Source organism: Halichoerus grypus, chromosome 11 (genome assembly GCF_964656455.1).
Source record: "Halichoerus grypus chromosome 11, mHalGry1.hap1.1, whole genome shotgun sequence".
Lineage (NCBI taxonomy): Eukaryota > Metazoa > Chordata > Mammalia > Carnivora > Phocidae > Halichoerus > Halichoerus grypus.
Window position 1 is genome coordinate 14982608 of NC_135722.1, and position 24252 is coordinate 15006859.

The 24252-nt window shown below is 38.8% G+C and overlaps 1 protein-coding gene across 3 annotated transcripts in view; it reads left to right on the plus strand.

Moving 5' to 3' along the window:
- Positions 1–24252, plus strand: part of CKAP5 (cytoskeleton associated protein 5) — a 102855-nt gene that overhangs the window by 15151 nt on the left and 63452 nt on the right. The window contains exons 1-3 of one of the 3 annotated variants that reach the window (XM_036104948.2): positions 6694–6801; positions 21580–21673; positions 22387–22580. In XM_036104948.2, the coding sequence (XP_035960841.2) occupies positions 21617–21673; positions 22387–22580 (251 nt within the window). In that variant the 5' untranslated portion in view covers positions 6694–6801; positions 21580–21616. Of the gene's footprint in view, positions 1–6693; positions 6802–6826; positions 7062–21579; positions 21674–22386; positions 22581–24252 lie in introns of those variants that run through there. The other 2 variants (XM_078058077.1, XM_078058076.1) reach the window with 2 other exon arrangements.

The window sequence follows — 24252 nt, forward strand, 5'->3', positions numbered from 1 at the left end:
GCAAAGGGAGAGGAAGAGAGAGAAATCCCAAGCAGGCTCCATGCCCAGTGCAGAGCTGCAAGTGGGGTTTGAGCTCACAATCCTGAGATCATGACCTGAGCCAAAATCAAGAGTTGGATGCTTACCTGACTGAGCCACTCAGGCACCCCTCAATTTGTAGTTTTCTGATGATTAGTGATGTGTTGAGCATTTGTATATCAGACTTGGAGAACTGTCTATTCAGGTCTTTTGCCCATTTTTTTCAGTGGATTATTTGGGTTGTTGTACAAGTTTTTTATATCTTCTGGATATTAACCCCTTATCAGATACATGATTTGCAGGTATTTTTTTCCATTCTGTAGGTTGCCTTTTTTTTTTTTTTAAAGGTAGTCACTACACTGGGCGTGGAGCCCAATGCTGGTCTTGAACTCATGACCCTGAGATCAACAGTTGGTTGCTTAATTGACTGAGCCACCCAGGCACCCCTGTGGGTTTTTTACCCTGTTGTGTCGGCACTCGATCCCAGGACCCTGGGATCATGACCTGAGCCCAAGGCAGACACTCAACCAACTGAGCCACCCAGGCACCCTGGCTAAAACTTTCAATACAATCTTGAATAGGAATGTCTAGAACAGCCATCCTTGCCTTGTTCCTGATCTTAGAGGAAAAGCTTTCAGTCATTCACCATTGAGTATGATGTTAGCTATGGGCTTCTCATAATGGCCTTTATTATGTTGAGGTAGTTTTCTGATATTCCTAGTTTGAGTGTTTTTATCATTGAGGATGTTAAATCTTGGCAAATGCTTTTTATTGTATCAGTTGAGATGAGGATGTGGTTTTTGTTCTTTTGTAATGAGTTATGGTATACTATATTGGTTGATTTGGGTATGTTAAACCATTCTTGCATTCCAGGAATAAATTCCACTTGGACATGGTGTATAATCTTTTTAATGTGCTGTTGGATTCAGTTTGGTAGTATTTTGAAGATTTTTGCATCAGTATTTATCAGCGATATTGGTCTGTAGTTTTCTTACAGTGGCTTTGGCTTTCATATCAGGGTAATTCTGGCCTAATAGAATGAGTTTGGAAGTGTTTCTTCAATTTTTTGGAAGAGTTTCAGGAGAATTGGTGTTAATTCTTCTTTAAATGTTTGGTAGAATTCTCCAGTGAAGCTGTCTGTCCTAGACTTTTAATGTATCACTTTTAAATCCCCTTTAAGTGATAGTTGATAGTAGAATGTTCAGCTGGGTGTGGTGCCCTGAGTAGAACCATGGGAATGCCTGCTCTGAATGTGACATTGACTTCTTGGTGCCACAGATTGTGCTTAGATGTGACTAGATGACTCAGAAACTCTCCTTCCCCATTCTTTGCATATGGAGAAGTAAATACAGTTCATATTTCGGACTTACTGAATCAGTGTTTACCTTTACCACATTACTTTCTTTGCCAGGCATAAGAGACAAATGATTGTGTTTTTTGAGCGGTTTGTGTGAATTCCTTTTTGTCCTGGGGAGATAATCTATTCTACCAGAGTGAGAGTACCTGGAAAAGCTCTCTCCTCTCTTAAAAAAAACCCACCCTTCCTCCTTAAAAAAAATTAAAAGAGAGTGCCTGGAAAAGGAAAGTGATGGTAGAACCTACGTGCATGCAAACTGGTTTCAGATTATCACTACAGCTGATACCATTCCTTTGTAGTAATTTAACCAAGGGCTGAAGACAATGAGGTTATGAGATTTTGCCACTGAAGTAGAAGAATTTTCCAAACATTTAACATTAGCTGCAGATGTTGTAGTACTGGAGAACTTGGAATTGCAAGCGTGCTGTTTATCATGTATAAATAGTGGTTGTGGAGCATGGTCTCGTAAAATTTCAGAGGTGGGAGAGCTGTTGATACAAATTCCTTGTTTTATTCATGACAACACTAAAGCCACCAAATATTCAATGACTTCCCTAAGGTTTCACAACTAGTTAATGGTAGAACAGGGATTTGGAGATAAAAATTTTCTTCTTTCCAGCCTGGTGCTCCTCTCGGATTGGGGAAAAAAAAGAAAAGTGCCTTCCTACACTTCTGCCTGAACACTGTAGTGTGTAACTTTTTAAATTATAAAATCCTACTAGCGAGAGGCAGAGCTTTTTTCTCTTTTATTTTTAAACTCATGGAATACTTAATATATTTTAAATATATTAAATTATGTTATAAATTTAATATCCTCATACTTTTTTTCATTTTTATTTTTTAGAGGTGGGGGAGGGGCAGAGGGAGAGGGGGAGAGAGAATCTTAAGCAGGCTCCATGCCCAGCACAGAGCCCAACACAGGGCTCAATCTCACGACCTTGAGATCATGACCTGAGACCAAGAGTCAGGTACTTGACCGACTGAGCCACCCAGGTGCCCCTTGTACTTTTCTTTTGAATTTAACCATAAACATATATATTCCTAAACAGTATATTGTTTGGGTTTATGTAATCATATTGTATATTCTTTAGTACTAGCTATTTTTCTCTCAGCATGGTTTGCGAAATTCATCTGTGTTTTTGCTAATAGTTGTCTCCATTTGTTTTCACTGCTCTATAGTATCTTTTCTGTGAATATAAGACAGCTTGTTTATCCATTCTCCTGTCAATGGATATTTTAATTGAAATATAATTTACATACCATAAAATTTATCCTTTTAACGGGTACATACAATTCAGTGGCTTTTTAGCATATTCACATAGTTGTGCAACCATCACCACTGTCTAATTCCAGAACATTTTCATCACCCCAGAAAGAGACTTCATACCCATTAGCAGTCATTCCTCATTCCCCTTTTCTCTTTCTGCCCACCCCAGCCCGTGGCAACCACTATTCTACTTTCTGTCCCTGTGGATTTGCCTGACCTGCGCATTTCATACGGTCAGACTCATCCACCATATGGCCTTTTGTGCCTGGCTTCTTTGACTCAGCATGATGTGTTCGAGGTTAACCCATGTTGTAGCATATATGGCTATTTCAATCCTTTTTTTTTTTTTAAAGATTTTTTTATTTATTTATTTGACAGAGAGAGAGACACAGCGAGAGAGGGAACACAAGCAGGGGGAGTGGGAGAGGGAGAAGCAGGCTTCCCGCAGAGCAGGGAGCCCAATGCGGGGCTCGATCCCAGGACCTGGAATCATGACCTGAGCCGAAGGCAGACGCCTAACGACTGAGCCACCCAGGCGCCCCTATTTCAATCCTTTTTATGGCTGAGTGATATTCCATTGTATGGATATATCACATTTTGTTTACCCTTTTATCAATTGGTGGATTTCTGAGTTGTTTCCCCTTTGGGGCTCTTATGACTAATGCTGCTATTAACATTTACGTACCAGTTTTTGTGTGGACATAATGCTCAATTCTCTTGGGAATGGGTTGTTAATACAAATATTTTCCAAAATGGATGTACCAGTTTCTTCATGCTCACCAACAGTGTATAAAAATTTCAGACCCCCTTTTTAAAGCATTTTTTTGTAATAGTGGACAAAGTATTTATGATAAGTTTTAAAATATTTTCTTGAAACTTCTTGCTTCCTAATCAAGAGAATTATACATTTGATAAAGATGTTTAATATGATTTGTTATATAGAGAGATTGTTGATACTATGGATAAACTCACCTGAATGTTGGAAAACCAGTTCCGCTGACAGATATATAATATATGCTTTGGTTTGTTCAGTTTACCAGGAGTACTTTTTGTTTAGCCTTGTAGCTTGTTGATCCAGATAAAATGACCAGATTTGACTACTCTTGGATGGGATTAGAAAGAGTAATTTTCATCGATATTTCTTCTTGAAAGTGTTATAAAGTAGCATTTAAGATTCATACCAAATGATCAATGACTGGTTTGTAAATGGAAGAGTACGTTACAAACCATTAACACTAAATTGCGGAAAGAAGTGGCTTTAATTCATAGGTGTAAAAATACAGAGCCATACTAGAAATTAGTACCAAGTAATAAGCCAGTTACACTTGAACTCTCAGACATTGCTGGTGGAGGAGGAATGCAAAATGGTTCATATAGCCACTTTGGAAAACAGTTTGGCAGTTACTTATAAAATTAAACATATACTTAACCATACCACCCAGCATTCCCACTCCTGGGTATTTGCCTAACAGAATTGAAAACTTATGTTCATACAAAAATCTATAGCAGTTTTTTTCATAATTGTTAAAAGCTAGAAACAACCCACATGTCCTATAACTGGTAACATGGAAGAACAAAAATGTGTTAGATGATACAATGAAATATTACTCAGCAATAAAGAGGAACAAATTACTGATCTGTGCAACAACATGGATGATTTCAATTGTATTATAAGTGAAAAAAGACTACACACTGTATGATTTTTTTTTTTAATATGACATTGTGCAAAACACAAAATTGTAGGAACAACATGCTGATCAGTGGTTGGGGGGAGGAGTGGGGGTTGTTGACTACAAAGGAACACCAGGGAAAATTTTGGGCTGATGGAGATGTTCTTAATTATGGTGATGGATTCTCTGTGTCTGCCAAAATCATAGAACTATGTACTAAAAAGAGTGAATTTTACTATATGTAAGTTATACCTTAATAAACCTTACTCAAAAGCTCTCAGCATAGGGGCACCTGGGTGGCTCAGTCGTTAGGCGTCTGCCTTCGGCTCGGGTCATGATCCCAGGGTCCTGGGATCGAGCCCCACATTGGGCTCCCTGCTCGGCGGGAAGCCTGCTTCTCCCTCTCTCACTCCCCCCTGCTTGTGTTCCCTCTCTCGCTGTGTCTCTCTCTGTCAAATAAATAAAATAAAATCTTAAAAAAAAAAACTCTCAGCTTAGGGAATCTCTCCTCTTCTATATATAATATTTACTAAATTATTTCCTAAACAGTTTCCACATTGCCATGTTAAGTAGAAGACTACTAATTGGTAATTTGTTGAATTATGAAGGTTTTACATGTCCAGTTTAGTCTCTTTATGGTATAGTAAAGAAAAAAGCAATAGCCAAAATAAGATGGGCTATGTTTAGACTGTTATTGGGTAAAATATTTAAGAACTATTCAGCAATATTTACCTGTGCATTTGGGACAAAAGATACAAATCCCTATAATAACAGTCTTGAGCTCTGATGTCTGAGACCTAGCTGTACAATCAGTGGATTTTTTTTTTCCTCTAAATTTTTAATTCACTAACAAGCACAGCACTGGGTATTATCCATTTGTGTGTGTGCATGCACAAATATATTCACTGTGCTATGCTTATTGACAGTTATCTAGACTCCTATGTCAAAGAAAGTGTTGATCCTAATTTTTGTGATAAATATTTATTATTAAGTACTCATTTTGTATCATACTGGGAGAAAAGGATGATTAGGATACATTCTAGCCATTGCCCTTGAGGTGCTCACAATCTAATGTGGAGGCTGATCTGCATTATCCTCAGAATAGTGTGATATGCTTCATGGGGATAAAATGAAAGGTCTTAATTACCTAATTCAGAAGTATCATTCATAGTTAAATGCACTTTAAAATGAGATTTTCTTGGCAGTTCAAAATCACACTATTTCTAATCTGAATCCATTTCTCCCTGGCAGCCTGATCCTAGAATTCTCTAAGATCTTATGAGACTTTGTAACCTTGGTCTGTTGCCTAGTCAACAGAGCAGTCTTCATGCCTGTCCTTTGGAATCTTTATTTCCACTTGAACCCATGTTTGAGATGGAGGGTGTTAGGGCACTTATAAATGGTCTTTTGCTTCACTAAATTGATTCCCATACTTGTCTGGTGGTAGTTTAAGGCTTTAATAAGATGTGTTTATTCATCTAGATTAGGTGGAAGAATATAGGCTTGGTAAACACGTAAATCTCTTTCCTGATGGTATGAGACACAAAATGCAGTCAAACCTTGTAAACTGAGATTGAGGAAAAATTCCTCCTATGAAAAGAAAATTAAAACTCATTGACAACCTATGGAGAGCTCAGAGACCATTACTTAACTCCCTGAGATAGTAATGTTTCTACTACAGTTTTCTCAAGAACTCTTCATATTAAATTGGATGGCTGCACATCACAACTGTATTTGCATTCAGGATTTCTTTATCTACATAGACATGTGAATTCTTGGTCAGTTTTTGAATTCTTGTGCCAGTTCTTGGCACATTTTGCTCACGAGAATGAGAGTGTTTTCCATTTCACTTCCTATTACCTTCCTACCCATCTTCTATCATTGTCTGGGATTTCTCTTGTTGTAGAGAAGGAAGGCTGTGAAAAGGGTGAGGTAAAGCAATGCAGGCTGCCAGAATTCCTTTCTGGGCCTTTCAGTTACCATTTGAAGAACAGTAACTGCTCAAATTTATGGAATAAGCAGCTTACATAATGAGGGCTATCTCTTTACCCTGATGCTTGGGCTATTGCCTGCAGCAATTTTTTTTTTCATCCCTGGAGGAGGGATTAGGATGGTGGTAGTAGGAACTGGTCATCTCCTTTGTTTCTGGAACATTGCCTGTGTTGCTACCAAAGAAGAGGCCCACCCAGCCGGGGTGGAGCCTTCCTAGTTGGTCCTTCATTTGCCTCCTGCCTTGGAAACCCTGTGGACTGGAAGCAGCACCCTGAGTCCTCAGACCTCTGGGCGAAGGTGCGGGCCCTTTAAGTCTTCAGTGTGTGCCGGGAGGGGGCCGAGGTGGGGCGGGCACTCTGACAGCGAGCTCTGGGCCCCGCCCCCGGAGGAGGCGTTTCCCAGCGGCCCTTCGCACCAATGCCGCCGCGGCCCGCCGGGTATTCCTGCTGATTCTGCTCGGACCGTAGGGCCCCCAGACCTCTCCCTGCTCAGGGAGCGTAAGTGTCAAACTGCGGGCGAGGGTCAAGCATCCTGTGCCCATGCCGGAAGTCCTGGTGGACTGTGCAGGAGACTTTCCTGGCCTATCAGAGGCTTAGGCTGCGAAAGAGCGTAAACAATGCCGGCTGCAGTGAGCTAAAGCCTGGGGCATCTGCTCTACTTCTGGGTGGTGACAGCAGCCCTAGGGTGCTTGTTTGGATATGCAGTGGTTGAGCGGTGTCCACGACCCGGCTTTGCCCCAGCCTGGTTCCTACTTGGGGTGAGGAGAGGATTGCTTTTACCCGAGTATATATAACCCCACTGAGCTGGATGGGTGGAGCTGGATCTCGTGTCCTGGGCCTTGGGTCCTTCGCCTGGGATTTGGAGACCTGGGTAGTTTAGGGATGAGTAAGCATTAGATTTTCAGCTACCGTGGTACAGTTGAGCAGTAACTGTGGAAGTTGACCTAATTCACAGCCGGGTTTAGCTTTCCATCTCCCCAGAGGCCTGTGTTGGTGTGGGTCCCCCTTTTGGAGACATTAACAGTGATCGTTACTAGGGAGAGTCTAGTTAATCTTCTGTCCTGCTGATATGAATAGCAGGATGTGTAAGAGACAGCTCAGACACCCCTCTTTACTCTTCCCCTTCAGAAGGAATTTGTGAGAGGCCACCATCCCAGGACTAGGACAGCAAGCACACCCAAGTTTGCCAAGATAACCTGCTAGAGAAGCAGTTCAGATTTCTGGCTTCCTGATAATGTAGAATACTCCAGCAAGAGGTTAATACTTGTCCTTGTTGATGGGAGTTACCTGGAGGCAGTGAGGTTTTTTAAATTAGAGGGAAGGGCTTGTCATTTTGTTACTGGTTACTTAGAGATGAGCTTTTGTCTGGCTTGGCCAAGTAATAAAAATTTAAAATTTTCTGTGACAGTTACATAATTGTTATGCTTCTTTAGTCCATTTGTCCTTCCGATACAAGGTTTGAGTAAAGCTTTCTGGGCCTGTATGTGTGTTGTTTTATCCCTGTATTATAATAATTTTTTTTTGAGTGAATCTGTTATCATACTTTATTGGTCAAAGGGGTTGCTTTTTGAATGGGCAGAAATTTTCCTCAAACTTACCTCACGCTTATTCTGTGCTTTTGCAGTAGCATTTCCTTAGCTAGAAGTGAGAGTCCAGGAATGGTAATCAGATCCAGGTCTCTTGTATTGTGATAGTGAAGAGCTTTTGTAGGTCAAGAGCTTGGGAATTAGCCATAAAATAGTTCACTGCCACAGCTTCTTCCCAAGTAGAAAGCCAAACAGTCTGTTTAGTAGCTGTATAATTATTCTTATAGACTGTCAAGTTATAGGAACTTCAAATAAAAGGACACTACACTTGGACCTATGAGTGGTGCAGCAGAATTAGTGGACTGAGAGAAAGGAGATACAGATTGTAGGCCCAGCTCTAACATTTCTTATGACTTAGTCTCTTGGTGCCTTACTTTTAGCTGGTTGATGAATGAGAAAATGCATAGATTGCTTGGGTCTATATGTTATAATAATACATAATGCATATTTAATAGGTACTTTGTTATTTAATTGAATACTAAACTGAAAAATCAGTTTGAAATTTATTCTAAGTTCTACCTTTATTTGTGACCTTGGAAACATTTCTTAACCTCTGGTCTAAAAATAAACAATTACATCTAAACCTTTTTCAGCAATAGTGTGGACTGTATGGTATTTTGAGCTCTTTGGAAGATGTTTTAGATACAGCAGTGGTATAAGATTATAATATTTCTGTAGAACAGATTTATTTTAGCTGGCTTCCTTGCCTTTTCCTCTGTTTCAGGCCAGGGTGAAGCCTCTTGAGAGGTCTGAATAATTTGAAAGTATGAACATTTGTAGTATGGACTAGATTGAATGAACCATAGTAAGCATCATATATAGTTCAAATTAATTTTATTAATGCTTCTCTTTGTTGGCAACTTTATTCACTCTTGAAGCATCAAACCTTGCTATGTAATGACAACTTGATTTCCCATGTCTGTGTTTATAAAATCCAGAATCCCCTGTTTAATCCTGGTGCCACATTTCTAACCACTTGAAGATCCTATTTCTCAAGTCTAAAACCAAACTCATCATATTCTTCACCTCTTCTCTACTCCCCAAAAAATAATCCAGAACGACTTCTGATATTTTTATGTCATTAGCATTACTGTCCTCCTAGTCACCTAGACTGGAGTCTCCTACTAGGCTCTTCCTACTCCCACATCCATACTTGCTGAGGCTTACTAATTCTAGTTCTTTAACTCCCTTCAGTCCCCCCCGCCCATCCCTTCCATTCCTAAGACCCCTATGGCTCCTATTTACCTTTGTCCTAGAGTACTGCAATAATTGCCTATCAAAATTCTATTTTTCTCTCCCTTTCAATCCGTTCTACATAGATTTTTCTTTCTGAAGTAGATAGGATCGTGTCATTTCCCTGCTTCCGTCATCAGCATCTTCTGCTATTTAGCTTAATATTCAAGATTCTACATGATCTGACCCTAGTCTACCTCTCATCTTAGACTATAATAAATGGAGCCATTCACTGTTCTCTGAACATGCTCTGTACTTTCCTAACTGCAAGACTTGGCCTTTCTTCTTTTCTCAGCCTAGAATATTTCCTTTTCTACTTCGGTTTGTTTGTCTGTTTTTTTAAAATCCCACCTAACATTCAGCACTGAGTTCAGATGCCATCCTTTCTGTGAGATTTTCACTGACCATCCCTCACTCACTGGTGGTTAATCCTATTTTGAATTCCCATAACCCTGATTTGTCCCTTGCTTAAAGCACTTTCCACACATAATGTATTTTGTATTATGATTATTTGTTTAGACTTCTTACTTGTACTCCTGTGAGCCTAGGTACATCGTTTGCCCATAGGGAAATTCAGTGAATGTGAATGCTTAAGGTAAAATTGGAATAGAGTAATTCCTTATTATTAGACCTTGTTATTAGAAAGGACTCTAACCTGTGCAGCCAACCCATGCACATGTAAAATGATCAGTAGCTTGAACAAATCATTCTTATTTTTCTTATCGCCTAAGGACTTTTGTTCGTAAACTTTGTTTTTTTTTTCTTTTTTTAAGCAGTTGGGTTTTTTTAAAGATTTTATTTATTTGAGAGAGCGAGCGAGCACAATCGGGGGGTGGGGGGAGGGAGAAGCAGGCTCCCTGCTGAGCAGGGAGCCTGAAGTGGGGCTTGATCCCAGGACCTTGGGATCATGACCTGAGCCCAAGGCAGCTGCCTAACCAACTGAGCCACCCAGGCCCCCCTAAAAAGCAGTTTATATTTAATGAAATATAATTTATCTACCACTCACCATTTAAAGTGTACAATTCAGTGGCTTTTCTAGATTGTGTAATCATCACCACAGTCAATTTTAAAACATTTTCATTACTCCAGAAAGAAATCCCATACTACACTCCTTAGCCTTCACCCTTTTAATTTCCCCCAAACACTTCAGTCCTAGGCAAACACTGATCTACTTTCTGTCTGTAGAGACTTGCCCATTCTGGATATTTCCTATAAATGGAATCATATGATATGTGGTTCTTTGTGACTGGTTTCTTTTAGTATAATGTTTTCAAGGTTCATCCATGTTATAGCATTTATTAGTACTTCATTTCTTTTGTGTGTGTCATTTTTAAGCATGCAGGTCACTGGTACTAAATACGTTCATTATGTTGTGGAACCATCACCGCCATCCATATTCATAATTTTTTTCATTTTGGAAAACTGAAGCTTTATACCCCATTCCCCAATCCATCCATTCACTGACAACAACCATTCTCCTTTATGTCTCTGATTTTGACTACCTCATTTAAGTGGAATCATAACAATATTTTTCTCTTTGTGGCTGGCTTATTTCACGTTAGCCTAATGGCCTCAGGGTTCATCCAGGTTCTAGCATATGTCAGAATTTCTTTTTAAGGCTAAATAATATTCCATTTTATGTGTATTCCACATTTTAGCTATTGTGAATAATGTTGCTATGAAATGAACATGGGTATACAAATATGTCTCTGAGACCCTGCTTTCAATTCTTTTGGGCATATACCCAGAAATGGAATTGCTGGGTCATATGGTAATTCTATTTTTAATTTTTTGAGAAACTGCCATACTGTTTTCCACAGCAGCTGTACCATTTTACATTTTTTTTTTTTTAAGATTTTATTTATTTATACGAGAGAATGAGTGAGTGAGAGATAGCACAAGCAGGGGGAGGAACAGAGGGAGAGGGAGAAGCAGACTCCCTGTTGAGCAGGGAGACCGATGTGGGGCTCATCCTGGAGCTCTGGAATCATGACCTGAGCTGAAGGCAGTCGCTTGACCAACTGAGCCATCCAGGTGCCCCCCCTTTTACATTCTTAACAACAGTGTACAAGGGTCTCAATTTCCCCACATCCTTGTCAACACTTGTTTTGTTTTGTCTTGATAGTAGCCATCCTAATAGGTGTGAGGTAGTATCTTAACAGTTTTGATACGCATTTCCATAATGATTAGTAATGTTGAGCATCTTCTTATTGGCCATTTGTAGATTTTCTTTGGCGAAGTGTCTAGTCTAAAGTCCTTTGCCCATTTTTTAATTGGGTTGTTGTTTTTGAGTTTTAGGAGTTGGGGTTTTTTAGAGCAGGCTCAGTCCCACGACCCTGAGATCATGACCTGAGCCAAAATCAAGAGTCAGGCACTTAACCAACTGAGCCACCCAGGCGCCCCTTAGGAGTTCTTTATAGTACTTCATTTCTTTTTATTATTGAATAATATTTCATTGGTATGGACTTAACCATATTTTTTTTATCTGTTCATCAATGGATGGACATTTGGGTGGTTCCCATTCTTTGGCCCTTGCGAATTTAGTTTGGTTTCAGTTTGCTATGTATATTGAAAGCAGTACTACATTCCTCTAAAGAAAACATTCGACCTTTAACTTATGTGACTTTTCATGAAATTGTTACATTGTATTCTATATGTATTCCATTTTATATAGATTCTGAGGTTCCTCTTCATTACTTCCTGTATATATTCTGAATGTTCCCAAGGCCTTTACTTTCCTTTGTGATAATGGCTAGTTAGCATTTGGAGATAGACGCAAAGTTCAGCTTTCAAATAAGTGCTGACTTTAATGACCCCTTCTCCAAATGTTCTAGAATTATAGTCTACCATACTTTTGTTTTTTATTAATCTCAAGGAAAGATTTTCTTTATCAGTTGGTAGAGCCATCTCAATAGAATGGGGGCTTTGGGGCGGGGGCGGAGGGAGGGGGTTCCACTGCATGAATAATTCCAAATTACAATTACAATTAAAACTGAAGTCATTCCCCTCTTATCCAAAGGCAGGTTAACAGTGTTTTAACGCCCAGTTGGGTAGTTAGACTTGATTATTAGGCAGCTGCTGATTAGGGATGATTCCCCCTTAAATTTTAAATTTAAGTATCTACATTATGTAAGTCCTTTTGGAGGCAAGTAAACTTGTTTTTCATATTATGCTCATTTACTCTTTATATTTTCTTTTTCTTTTTTTTTTAAGATTGTATTTATTTATTTGACAGAGAGAGTACAAGCAGAGGGAGAGGGAGAAGCAGGCTCCCCGCTGAGCAGGGAGCCTGATGAGGTGCTGGATCCCAGGACCCTGAAATCATGACCTGAGCCAAAGGCAGACGCTTAACCAACTGAGCCACCCAGGCACCCCTACTCTGTATTTTCTTTCTTTTTTTTTTCTTTATATTCTAACCGAATTAAGTAATCACCAAAATAAATCTTTTTTTTTTTTAAGATTTTATTTATTTATTTGACAGAGAGAGAACGAGAACAGGAACACAAGCAGGGGGAGTGGGAGTGGGAGAGGGAGAAGCAGACTCCCCGCTGAGCAGGGAGCCCGATGTGGGACTCCATCCCAGGACCCTGGGATCATGACCTGAGCAGAAGGCAGATGCTTAATGACTGAGCCACCCAGGTGCCCATAAATCTTATTGTTTATAAAGTTTGAATAGTTTTCACTATAGATAATCTAGAAACCATATGTAGATAAATTGTAAGAATTTCACCAAACTAGGATTCAAGAAATCTCTCCTTAGACCAGTCTCTCCTACTTAGGTGACCTTGGGTAAGACACCAAACCTCAGAGTCCATAGTCTCTCATGGTTCATCTCCCCCTCCGATTTCCCCCCCCTTCATTCTTCCCTTCCTGCTATCTTCTTCTTCTTTTTTTTTAACATATAATGTATTATTTGCTTCAGAGGTACAGGGGATTCTAGAGGGGAGGGGGTGGGAGGATGGGTTAGCCTGGTGATGGGTATTAAAGAGGGCATGTTCTGCATGGAGCACTGGGTGTTATACGCAAACAATGAATCATGGAACACTACATCAAAAACTAATGATGAAATGTATGGTGATTAACATAACAAAATAAAAAAAATTATAAGAAAAAAAAAGACACCAAACCTCTATTTCCCTATATGTAAAAAGAGGATAATTGTATTTGCTTTATCCCTTTGTTTGCTTTGTTTTTTGTGGTTTTTTGAGCACTGTGAGAATAGAGATTAATGAGACAAAAAAAGCTCTTGCTCAAGGGAATCTTACAGTTTAGTAAGAAAGAGCTGCATAACTAAGAATAATACAGAAACTAGGGGCGCCTGGGTGGCTCAGTTGTTAAGCATCTGCCTTCGGCTCAGGTTGTGATCCCACGGTCCTGGGATCAAGCCCTGCATCAGGCTCCCTGCTCAGTGGGAAGCCTGCTTCTCCCTCACCCACTCCCCCTGCTTGTGTTCCCTCTCTCGCTATGTCTCTCTCTCTCAAATAAATTAAAAAACCTTAAAAAAAAAAAGAGAATACAGAAATGAAAGAAAACCCAATGAGGTAATAAAACTGTGCTTGCATTTACATTGTGAAATACATAGAAGTGATTAAATGTCCTCCTCACTAGATTCTCAAATAAGAAAATTATTGTAAAAATACTTGTAAAATATAAAGTACTATTGAAATATATGATTGGTATTAACTGAAGCCTGCTTCTCCCTCTCCCATCCCCCCTGCTTGTGTTCCCTCTCTCGCCGTGTCTCTCTCTGTCAAATAAATAAAATCTTTAAAAAAAAAAAAGAATGTAGGCCATAAATCACAACAATGTTAGAAGGACCTGTGTATTTGTCACCAATAGAAATAATTTTCATAATCACATGATGTGATACAATATATCAAAATATTTTTGTTCATTAGAACTTCAGAATTATAGTAATTATTAAACCTGCTAGATTTTATTTAATGTATTAATGGAGAAATTAATATATTCACATTTTAAAATAAATATTTTGATATTTAATTATATTTTAAAATAATCTGGCATAATCTTACGTATTTTAAGCATTAAGAAATATTCTGGGGGTGACTGGGTGGCTCATTTGTTAAGCGACTGACCCTTGATTTCAGCTCAGGTCATGATCTCAGGATTGTGAGACTGAGCTTCTCATGGGGCTCTACACTCAGCGGGGAACCTGCTTAAGATTGTCTCCCACTCTCCCTCTGCCCCTCTTCCCACTCATGCATGCGCTCACTCGTGCTCTCTCTCTCTCTCTTAAATAAAAAGAGAGAGAGAAATATTCCAAAGAAGGTGTCTAATACTTTACCAGGAGCCTATGGCACAAAAAAGAACCTCTTTTGTAGACTCTTAAAACAAAGTGGGATGTAAATGTACTAATTCCATTTTATATTCGAAGGAGCAAGAGATGCATGGTCATGCCCCCAAATGTTAATTAGACCAAAAAAAAAAAAAAAAGCAAAAGCTGTAGTTTGAGTTCTTTATTTGGTCAATGTGTACATAAAAGTAAAGAAGGTAAAGTGACTATAATAAAGTTTAAAAAGGTCTATACATTATGTGGGGGCGCCTGGGTGGCTCAGTCAGTTAAGTGTACAACTCTATCTTGGCTCAGGTCTTGGCCTCACGGTCATGAGTTTGAGCCCCGTGTTGGGCTCCACACTTAGCTTAAAAAAAAAGGCCTATACATTATGTGTAATATATCTTATTTATTTCTTTTTTTTTTTAAGATTTTATTTATTTATTTGACAGAGAGCAAGAGAGGGAACACAAGCAGGGGGAATGGGAGAGGGAGAAGTAGGCTTCCTGCCGAGCAGGGAGCCCATTGCGGGGCTCGATCTTAGGACCCTGTGATCATGACCTGACCCGAAGGCAGTCGCTTAACCAACTGAGCCACCCAGGCACCCTTCTTTTTTCTTTTTTTAAGATTTTATTTATAATTATTTGAGAGAGAGAGAGAGAGAGAGAGAGATCATGAGCAGGGGGGAAGGGTAGAGGGAGAAGCAGACTCCCCGCTGAACAGGGAGCCTGACTCGGGACTCAATCCCAGGACCCTGAGATCATGACCCAAGCTCAAGCCAGGTGCTTAACCGACTGAGCCACCCAGGTGCCCCTATTTTTTTTTTTTTTTTTTTCCAAAGATTTTATTCATTTATCTGACAGAGAGAGATAGCGAGAGCAGGAACACAAGCAGGGGGAATGGGAGAGGGAGAAGCAGGCCTCCCGCCGAGCAGGGAGCCCGATGTGGGACTCGATCCCAGGACCCTGGGATCATGACCTGAGCCGAAGGCAGACGCTTAACGACTGAGCCACCCAGGCGCCCCAGGTGCCCCTATTTTATTTTCTTTCAGACATTCAATTTATGACTTGTATTATCATTTTCAAACAACTGTTATGAGTAAAATGTTGACTAAATTCAGTTTGGGGTATTTGTGTTTGCTCTTTTAATCCTGTAGAATTACAAAATAAAGTCAATTGTATTTTGGAAATAATTATTTTCAAATTAGGAATGCCAACTACTGATAATATATAAATTGCTAACATTTATTGAGTCCTTGCTGGATGCCAAGTACCTAGTCTTAAGAGTTTTAGATGGACTAACTCCTTTAATACCCACAATAACCCTATGAGGTAGGCTTATCCCCTACTGATATCCCCACTTTACACACAAGCATGCTGAGGCAATACATTTGCCTAAGTAATTTACACAAGGTCTCCTCTTAAGTGGTGGTTTTGAAGATACAGAATTTTTTTTTTTAATTTAGATTTCCAGATAGAAATAGAAGGTGATAAAATTTTCTCAAGTTTGATAAAACTGTTAGTGTTTTTTGGATTATTGTGTTTTTTTCCCCTTTCCCAGCAGACATTTATTGATCATTTTATATGTGCCAGGCAGTGTGCATGATGGTGGATTGAGGGGCAGGCACATCTACCTGTCCTATAAATGCTGGGTGTCATCTGAACTCTGTCCTGGACCCTCTTCTTACTGTGTACTCTTCCTCGGTGCTATCGTCCCTCCCCTTGGTTTTAATTACATTTATCTACTGGTAACTTCTAAATTTTTATCTCCAGGCCAGATCTCTCTCTCTTGAGCTCCAGGCTTAAATCTCCAAATGCTGTACTTGTCTACACTTGTGTGTATCTCAAACAGCTTGTCCAAAACTTCATCTTCCTCCCTCTCTTATACCCCTTCTACATTCACTCTGTAAGAACATTCTTTAACACTCCTTATATCTCTAAAATCCATCCGTTTTCCTTTATCTGCATTGCTACGATCCTTAGGTCCAGGCCACCATCATCTTTGTTTTAGACCACTATATTCTCACTGATTTCCTTCTATTGTTACTGCCTTCTAAACCATTCTTTACATTGCTTTTTTACAGGTACAACATACAGTTTTCCAAAAATGCAAGTTTGATGGCATATGTAATGTTTCCTGTTGACAGTCCTTCAAAGTTTCATTTTACACTTGGGGTAAAGTCCAAATTCCTTAACATTGCCCACAAGACCTTCCAAGGTTTGATCTGAACTACTTTCCAGCCTGACTTTACACCCCCTTACTTTCTGTGTTGCATTTTGAACTTTTTTAAAAAGTTGCTGAACTTTTTTCAATTCCTCAAACTACTATAATAAAAGAAGTTAGAATAGGTGCTGTGGCAGTTTCTAAACTCTTAGCTCCATTTCTGTACTTGTCTCCGATACATTTGTGAACGAGCACAAGTCTTTGGACCACATTTTGAGTAGCTTTGAACTACAGTACACACATGGATGAATTTTACAAATGAAATATTGAATGAAAAAAGGAAGTTATGGAAGACAACACACAGATAATACTTTTCTAAAGCTCACAAATAAGCACAGTTAATTTTGTTGTTTAGGGATGTGTGACTGTGACTGTGGCATAAAACTAAACAAACTTCAGGAAAGTGCTTCTGTGGGAAGAAGGATGGGGTAGGAAAAAAATGCACAGATGCAGTAATGTTAATGGTAGCGTTCTAATTTTTGGACTGGGTGTTAGGTCATCGGATCAATTTTATTGTAATGCTTCATAACATATTGTGTATATTTTCTTGTATATGTAAAAAAACTAAATTCTAAAGTTAATATTGAAATTAAAACAATTATGGTAGAATATTAGTGGATAAGTCTTTTTTTTTTTTCTTAGTGTATCAATCCTAGAGGAAGACAAACACAGAGCAAGAGTCCCCAGTGCCACATTTGTAAACAAACACTGTATTCATTATTTCAGTGGCTGGGGAAGTTTTGGTATGAAGCAAGCCTTTCCTTTGACTAGAAAGAAGCAAAGCCATAAACACCAATTTTTAAAAACTCAGACAATAAAGTAGTAGAAGCCATTTCAGAAAGTATAACATAATGGCATCTAAATTTTATATGAGGCAATTAGGTTGGATAACCTTTTTCTTCATGTTTCTAAAAGCAACCAACAAGAAAAAAAAAGTATTGCAGTGAACTTAAAGAATACTGACAGTCAAATACTGACAGTTCACATTCTCTTGGTTGGGAAATGTTTTGAAAGCTTTCATTGAGTGTCTTAAAAAAACCAAAAAAACTCAGGAGATACTGCCTTTGAAGCTCCAACTTGTGACAAGAAAGTAACTTTGGAGGTTTTCAACCCAGGCTGCACATTAGAATCACCTGAGAACTTTAAAAAAAAAAAGAAAAAATTTCTATTGAGATGAAATTCACGTAACATAAAATTAACTCTTTTAAAGTGAACAATTCGGTGTGCCTTTCGTATAGTCACATGTTGTGCCAGCAGCACCTTTGTCTAGTTTTCAGAACATTTCCATCACACCACAGTAAAACTCCTTACCCATTAAGCTGTTAGTTCCTATTTCCCACACTCTCCAACTCCTGGCAACCCCCAGTCTGCATTCTGTCTCTAAGGATTGATCTATTCTGGACATTTCATATAAATGGAATCCTACAATATGGGACCTTTTGTGTTTGGCTTCTTTCACTTAGTATCATGTTTATGAAGTTCATCTGTGTGGTAGCCTGTATCAGTACTTCATTCCCTTTTATGGTTGAAGGCCATTGTAATTACGTATCAGAACTTGTTTATTCGTCCATTGATGACAATTTGGGGTATTTATTGCCTCAAGTGAATAGTGGCGCTATGAATATGCATGTACATGTACTTGTTGGAATACCTGTTTTCAATTCTTTGGGTATATACCCAGAAGTAGAATTGCAGAGCCATATGATAATTCTGTGTTTAACTTTTTTTTTTTTTTTAAAGATTTTATTTATTTATTTGATAGAGCGAGAGAGCACAAGCAGGGAGAACAGTAGAGGGAGAGGGAGAAGCAGGCTCCCCGCCAAGCAGGGAGCCCGATGTGGGGCTCGATCCCAGGACCCTGAGATCATGACCTGAGCCAACGGCAGATGCTTAACCATCTGAGCCACCCAGGCGCCCTCTATGTTTAACTTTTTAAGGAACCACCAAATTCATTTACATGGTGGCTGTACTATTTTCCTTTCACTTGGGGAACTCCGAAAATCCACAGATCTAATAATTTTTATTGTATTTTACAAACATATTAGTGTATAGTTACTTGAAAATTTTTTTTAAAAGATTTTTATTTATTTATTTGACAGAGAGAGCACAGCAGGGGGAGCGGCAGGCAGAGGGAGAGGGAGAAGCAGGCCCCCCCGCAGAGCAGGGAGCCGGACGCGGGGCTCGATCCCAGAAGCCTGGGATCATGACCTGAGCCGAAGGCAGACGCCACCCAGGCAGCCCATTGCTTGAAATATTTAAAAAGATGGATCGTTCACTAAAGAGTTTGAGAAACACTGCATAGTTCATTCATTTAAATTGCCATATAATATTTCACTCAATGAATATACCACTATTCATTCATTTTCTTTTTTTTTTTTTTTAAAGATTTTATTTATTTATTTGAGAGAGAGGATGAGAGGAGAGAGAGAGCACATGAGAGGGGGGAGGGTCAGAGGGAGAAGCAGACTCCCTGCTGAGCAGGGAGCCCGATGCGGGACTCGATCCCGGGACTCCAGGATCATGACCTGAGCCGAAGGCAGTCGCTTAACCAACTGAGCCACCCAGGCACCCCCATTCATTTTCTGATGAACTAGTCAAGTGTTTTCAGCTTCTGGCCTTTATGAACAACATTGCTGTGAATATCTAGTGTAAGATCTGGAAAGAAGTTGGCATCAATTCCTAGGGTGTATACCTAAGAATGAAGTAGAATATGTACATCTTCAACTTGGGTAATGCTTTATACTTTATAAACTGTTGTACTATTTAATAATATTATAAATACTATTACTGTATACTGTACTACTTTATAAACTGCTGTACTATTTTATCTCCCACCATTGCTGCAGAATCTCTATTAAGATTTGATTCGTTCTCTAAAACACACTGCTATTGTTCTCAGGGTTCTGGGGGCTTTGGAGAGAAGACTTAATGAAAATTCCACTTGCTCTAATAAACTTCAGTCTTCAGGTATACACCTTTCACTGGGATATTCCATACATTTCGATGGGAGGGAACAGGTTGTAAAAAAAGAGGCATTGACTGAATCATAATATGATTCCAGTTTTGCGTTTCAGGCAAGCTACATAAATTCTATGAGCCTAGGGTGTAAAGTGGAGAGAATATCTTTCTTTGATGTAGTTGTTGTTAGTACAAAGTGAATCAACATGTTTAAAAAGTACTCCACACAGCACCCAATTCATAGTAGACACCATTAAGGTACCTATTCATTAAACAAATATTTATTGAAGGTGTATTTTATGTCAGACTGAGACTGGGGATGGAGAGATGAGCAGGATCCCTTCTATATTATATATAATACTGAAAAATTGGAAACAATCTAAATGTCCAATGTTAAGATTGTTTAATTTTGGTATATTTATAAAATGGAGTGCTATGTAGCCTTTAAACATCATGTTCTCAAACATGGGAAAATGTGGCTATATGAGAAAAAGATTATAAGAGGATTATCCCTGTCTCTTTCATATAGTTTATACATTGCATGTTCATTGAAAAAACTCTAGGGGCACCTGGGTGGCACAGTTGGTTAAGCCTTGGACTCTTGGTTTGGGCTCAGATCTTGATCTCAGGGTCATAAGATCCAGCTGTGCACGGGGCTCTGTGCAGAGCACAGAGTCTACTAAAGTTTCTCTTTCCCTCTCTCCCTGCCCCCCAAGTAAATAAATAAATCTTAAAAAGAAAAGAAAAAACTCTGGAAGGATTCAAGTGGATATACACTTCAGTGCTTATCATAGTTAATAATTGGTGGTAAAATTGTTTTTTAATACTTCCTTCATATTTTGTCTACCTTCCAGATTTTCTGCAGTTGACATACATTACTTTTATAATCAGAAAAAAAGGTGTTATCTAAATGAATAGCATAAAGTTGGTAAAGGAATGTTGACTATAAACCTAACTAAAAATGATAACAAAGTTTATAAAGGAATGGTTCATTCAAGGGTTTAATTTTTTTACTAGTTTATGTAGTGATACTTTCTAGAGTCGTATTTACCAGAATTAGATAGAGAGCTGGGTAACACTGAGATTTTTCCGTATTGATTATTTTCTAAAGGAATTTTAGGTTAACATTTATATGTATGACTTTCTTTGAAACTCTTTTCTTGCCCTTTTAAAGGCCAGGTAGCTCAGCTCTTCAGTTTTATCCTGGCTTTGTTATGTACCTAGGAAGTTCCCATTTGGGAAAATATGTAAGCGTCTTTTTTTTTTTTTTTAATTTTATTTATTTAAGTAATCTCTACACCCACCGTGGGGCTTGAACTCACAACCCCGAGATCAAGAGTTGCATGCTCTTCTGACTGAGCCAGCCAAATGCACCATTTTTTAAATTTTTTAAATTTTTAGTTTTAATTTTTATTTTTTTTCAAAGATTTTATTTATTTGACAGAGAGATAGAGAGCACAAGTAGGCAGAGTGGCAGGCAGAGGGAGAGGGAGAAGCAGGCTCTCTGCTGAGCAGGGAGCCGGACCTGGGGCTCGATCCCAGGACCCCAGGATCATGACCTGAGCCGAAGGCAGCCACTTAACCGACCGAGCCACCTAGGCACCCCTGATGTGCCATTTTTTTTAAACAAATATCTGTCCCCTCTAGATTCATTTAGACTTTTTTTAAATTTTGATTGTTTGTTTACTTAAGTAAGCTCTACGCCCAACATGGGGCTTGAACTCACAACCCTGAGATCAATAGTCACATGCTCTACTGGCTAAGCCAGCCAGGGTGCCCCTCATTTAGATTTTTTTGGTTAACTTTTTTTCTTGCACTTTTTAAATGTTCGATTAATAGAATTAAATGGGCATTTGACCAAAGAATGAGCTTTTTTACTCTTATTGGGGCATACATGATAAAATAATAATCTCAGTAAATTCATTTTGTCTTACAAGACTGCTTGATTGCTAGACTTAACTAGTTACCAATTTGTTTGAGCAGGAATTACTCTTAATTCTGAGGAGAAACTGGAAGCACAATGGGAGATGACAGTGAGTGGATGAAATTGCCGGTTGATCAGAAATGTGAACACAAGGTAAGACTTTCCTGGAACTCAGATTTCAGTGTCATTGGCTTATTTAGTCAGCACTTTACACTCTATGGTACAGTGTAGAGCTGCCTGATGATTACACAATACAACTGAGAAACAACATGCTTTGGAGATTAGACAATAGTATGATTTCTCATTTTTTAAAAAAGATTTTATTTATTTGAAAGAGAGAGAGCGTGTGTGCTCAAGTGAGTGGGGGGAGGTGCAGAGGGAGAGAGAGGGGAGAATCTCAAGCAGATTCCTTGCTGATCGCAGAGCCTGATGTGGGGCTTGATCTCACAACCCCAAGATCGTGACCTGAGCTGAAATCAGGAGTCACATGGCCGCTTAACTGCCTGAGCCAGCTGGGTGCCCCTGATATCTCATTTTTGAATCATTACATCTTTGATTATAAGTTGCATCTTTAATTGTAAGTTACATATTACAAAAAAGGAAATGCTAATACTTGGATACAAAGTGAGATATGTTTATAGTGTTAGGAATTCTAGATGGCCTTGGAAGAATATCGCAAATATTAAACACTTACAAGAAAAAGTTTATAAGCTAATCTTCTTTGAAAACTCTTAAACTTTTTTGTTCTAATTATGGGGTCCTTTATTCAAATTACCTGGTATAGGGTAGTCATCTCCCCATCCCCAATTAACAGTAGATAATAATATCATTAAATTGTGTTTTGTTTCAAAATACTTTTCTTTTAGCTCTGGAAAGCAAGGTTAAGTGGGTATGAAGAGGCCCTGAAGATCTTCCAGAAAATAAAGGATGAAAAGAGCCCAGAATGGTCCAAATTTTTAGGACTGATCAAAAAGTTTGTGACTGATTCCAATGCAGTGGTTCAGTTGAAAGGATTAGAAGCTGCACTTGTTTATGTTGAAAATGCCCATGTAGCAGGAAAGTAAGTTGTTTCCTTCCAACTATTCTGGTAAAACCCTTGTCTGGTGCTGCATCGATTAATTTGTGTATATTTGTGGATCGCTGTCCTTAGTTATTAGCACTTTTAGAAGATATTAATTTTCTTACTTTCATAGCTCCTTGGTACTTGTTTTTCATTTGGTTCTTATCTACTCTCAGAAATCTAAATGGTACATGAGATCTCTAAAGAGGAGCAAATTAGAAACAAAATCTTGAAAACCATGCCTTAAGGTTTGATGAGCAAGTGAGTTTCCTTTTGAGCCTTTTGTGTGGGAATTAACTTTAAACCAGAGGGAAAACCTCTAGTAACTTTTAGAAGAAACTTGAGGGTGTTAGCAAAGGAATTATCAGAATTCCAGTGGAAAGCATTTGGGTATTACAAAAATCTCTTTCTACAAGGCTTCCCAGCAAGGTGATCTGAGAAACACATCTTTTTCTCTGTGGTGATTAGGCATTTTTGTCTCTTAGGAGAGATGTTGCTAACTAAACAACCTCTGTGACTCCTGGCCAGTTTGACTTGAGCTGCAGATGATCCAGGTTTCTAATCACCCACTCTCCCATACCTCAGAAACCTGGTTTTCTAATGCTAGTCTTGATGTCATTGAAAGGAGCCCTCCATAAAAAAAAAGGGGGGGAACCCTCAACTTAATTGCACAAGAAAATATATACTTGACTTACTTCAAAGATTATACCAATAAAGATAATCATTAACCTGACAGTTTTGTTACCAGCATCACTGAGTTTCCCTTGCCATTAGTGAGAACATTGCTTTATTTTATTTTATTTTTTTTATTTATTTGACAGACACAGCGAGAGGGGGAACACAAGCAGGGGGAGTGGCAGAGGGAGAAGCAGGCTTCCCGCAGAGCAGGGAGCCCAATGCGGGGCTCGATCCCAGGACCTCGGGATCACGACTTGAGCCAAAGGCAGACGCCTAACGACTGAGCCACCCAGGGGCCCTGAGAACATTGCTTTTTTTTTAAATTGCATTTTTCTTCTGATACCATAAACTTTTTTGACAAATACATGTAGTCCAAACCCACTCAATTCCTCTGATTTCCAATGGTACAGGTTTTATTTAATTTAGAAGAGACTCAAAGTAGTAGTACAGTTACTATAAAATCTTGCCAAGGAATCAGGAGCAGCCTTTTGTTATTAAAGGTACATACCCATTCCCTCCGTGAAGAAATTCTCTTATTCCAAGAAATGTTTAAAATGACCTTTTAAAAATTTTTCAAAAAAGCAAGAACTCTGTAATCCTATTTTTTTAAATATATCTGTATGTATATCTATCTATGTATCTGTCCATGCATATAGAGAGAGAAATCTGGAAGGATGGATACCAAATAGTTGAAAGTAGCTTTCTCTGGGTAATGGGATGTCAAGGGATTTTTGCTTTCTTATTTGTATTTTCTACATTTATAAAGAGAAAATATGGTTCTGTGTCATTGCCTGGTGTGACATGTCTTATACTTTTATTTGCGTAAGTTTGTCTTTCATGTCTTTCTTGAACATAAATTAAAAAATTAGAGACTCATTTACTTTATTTCTAAGCATTTTAAAAAGTATTTGTCATGTTTCCCCCTCCCCCCCATGACCTTTTCCAGCTCTTTCTACTAAAGTGTGTTTTGTGTGTGGTGGTGGTTGTTTGTACT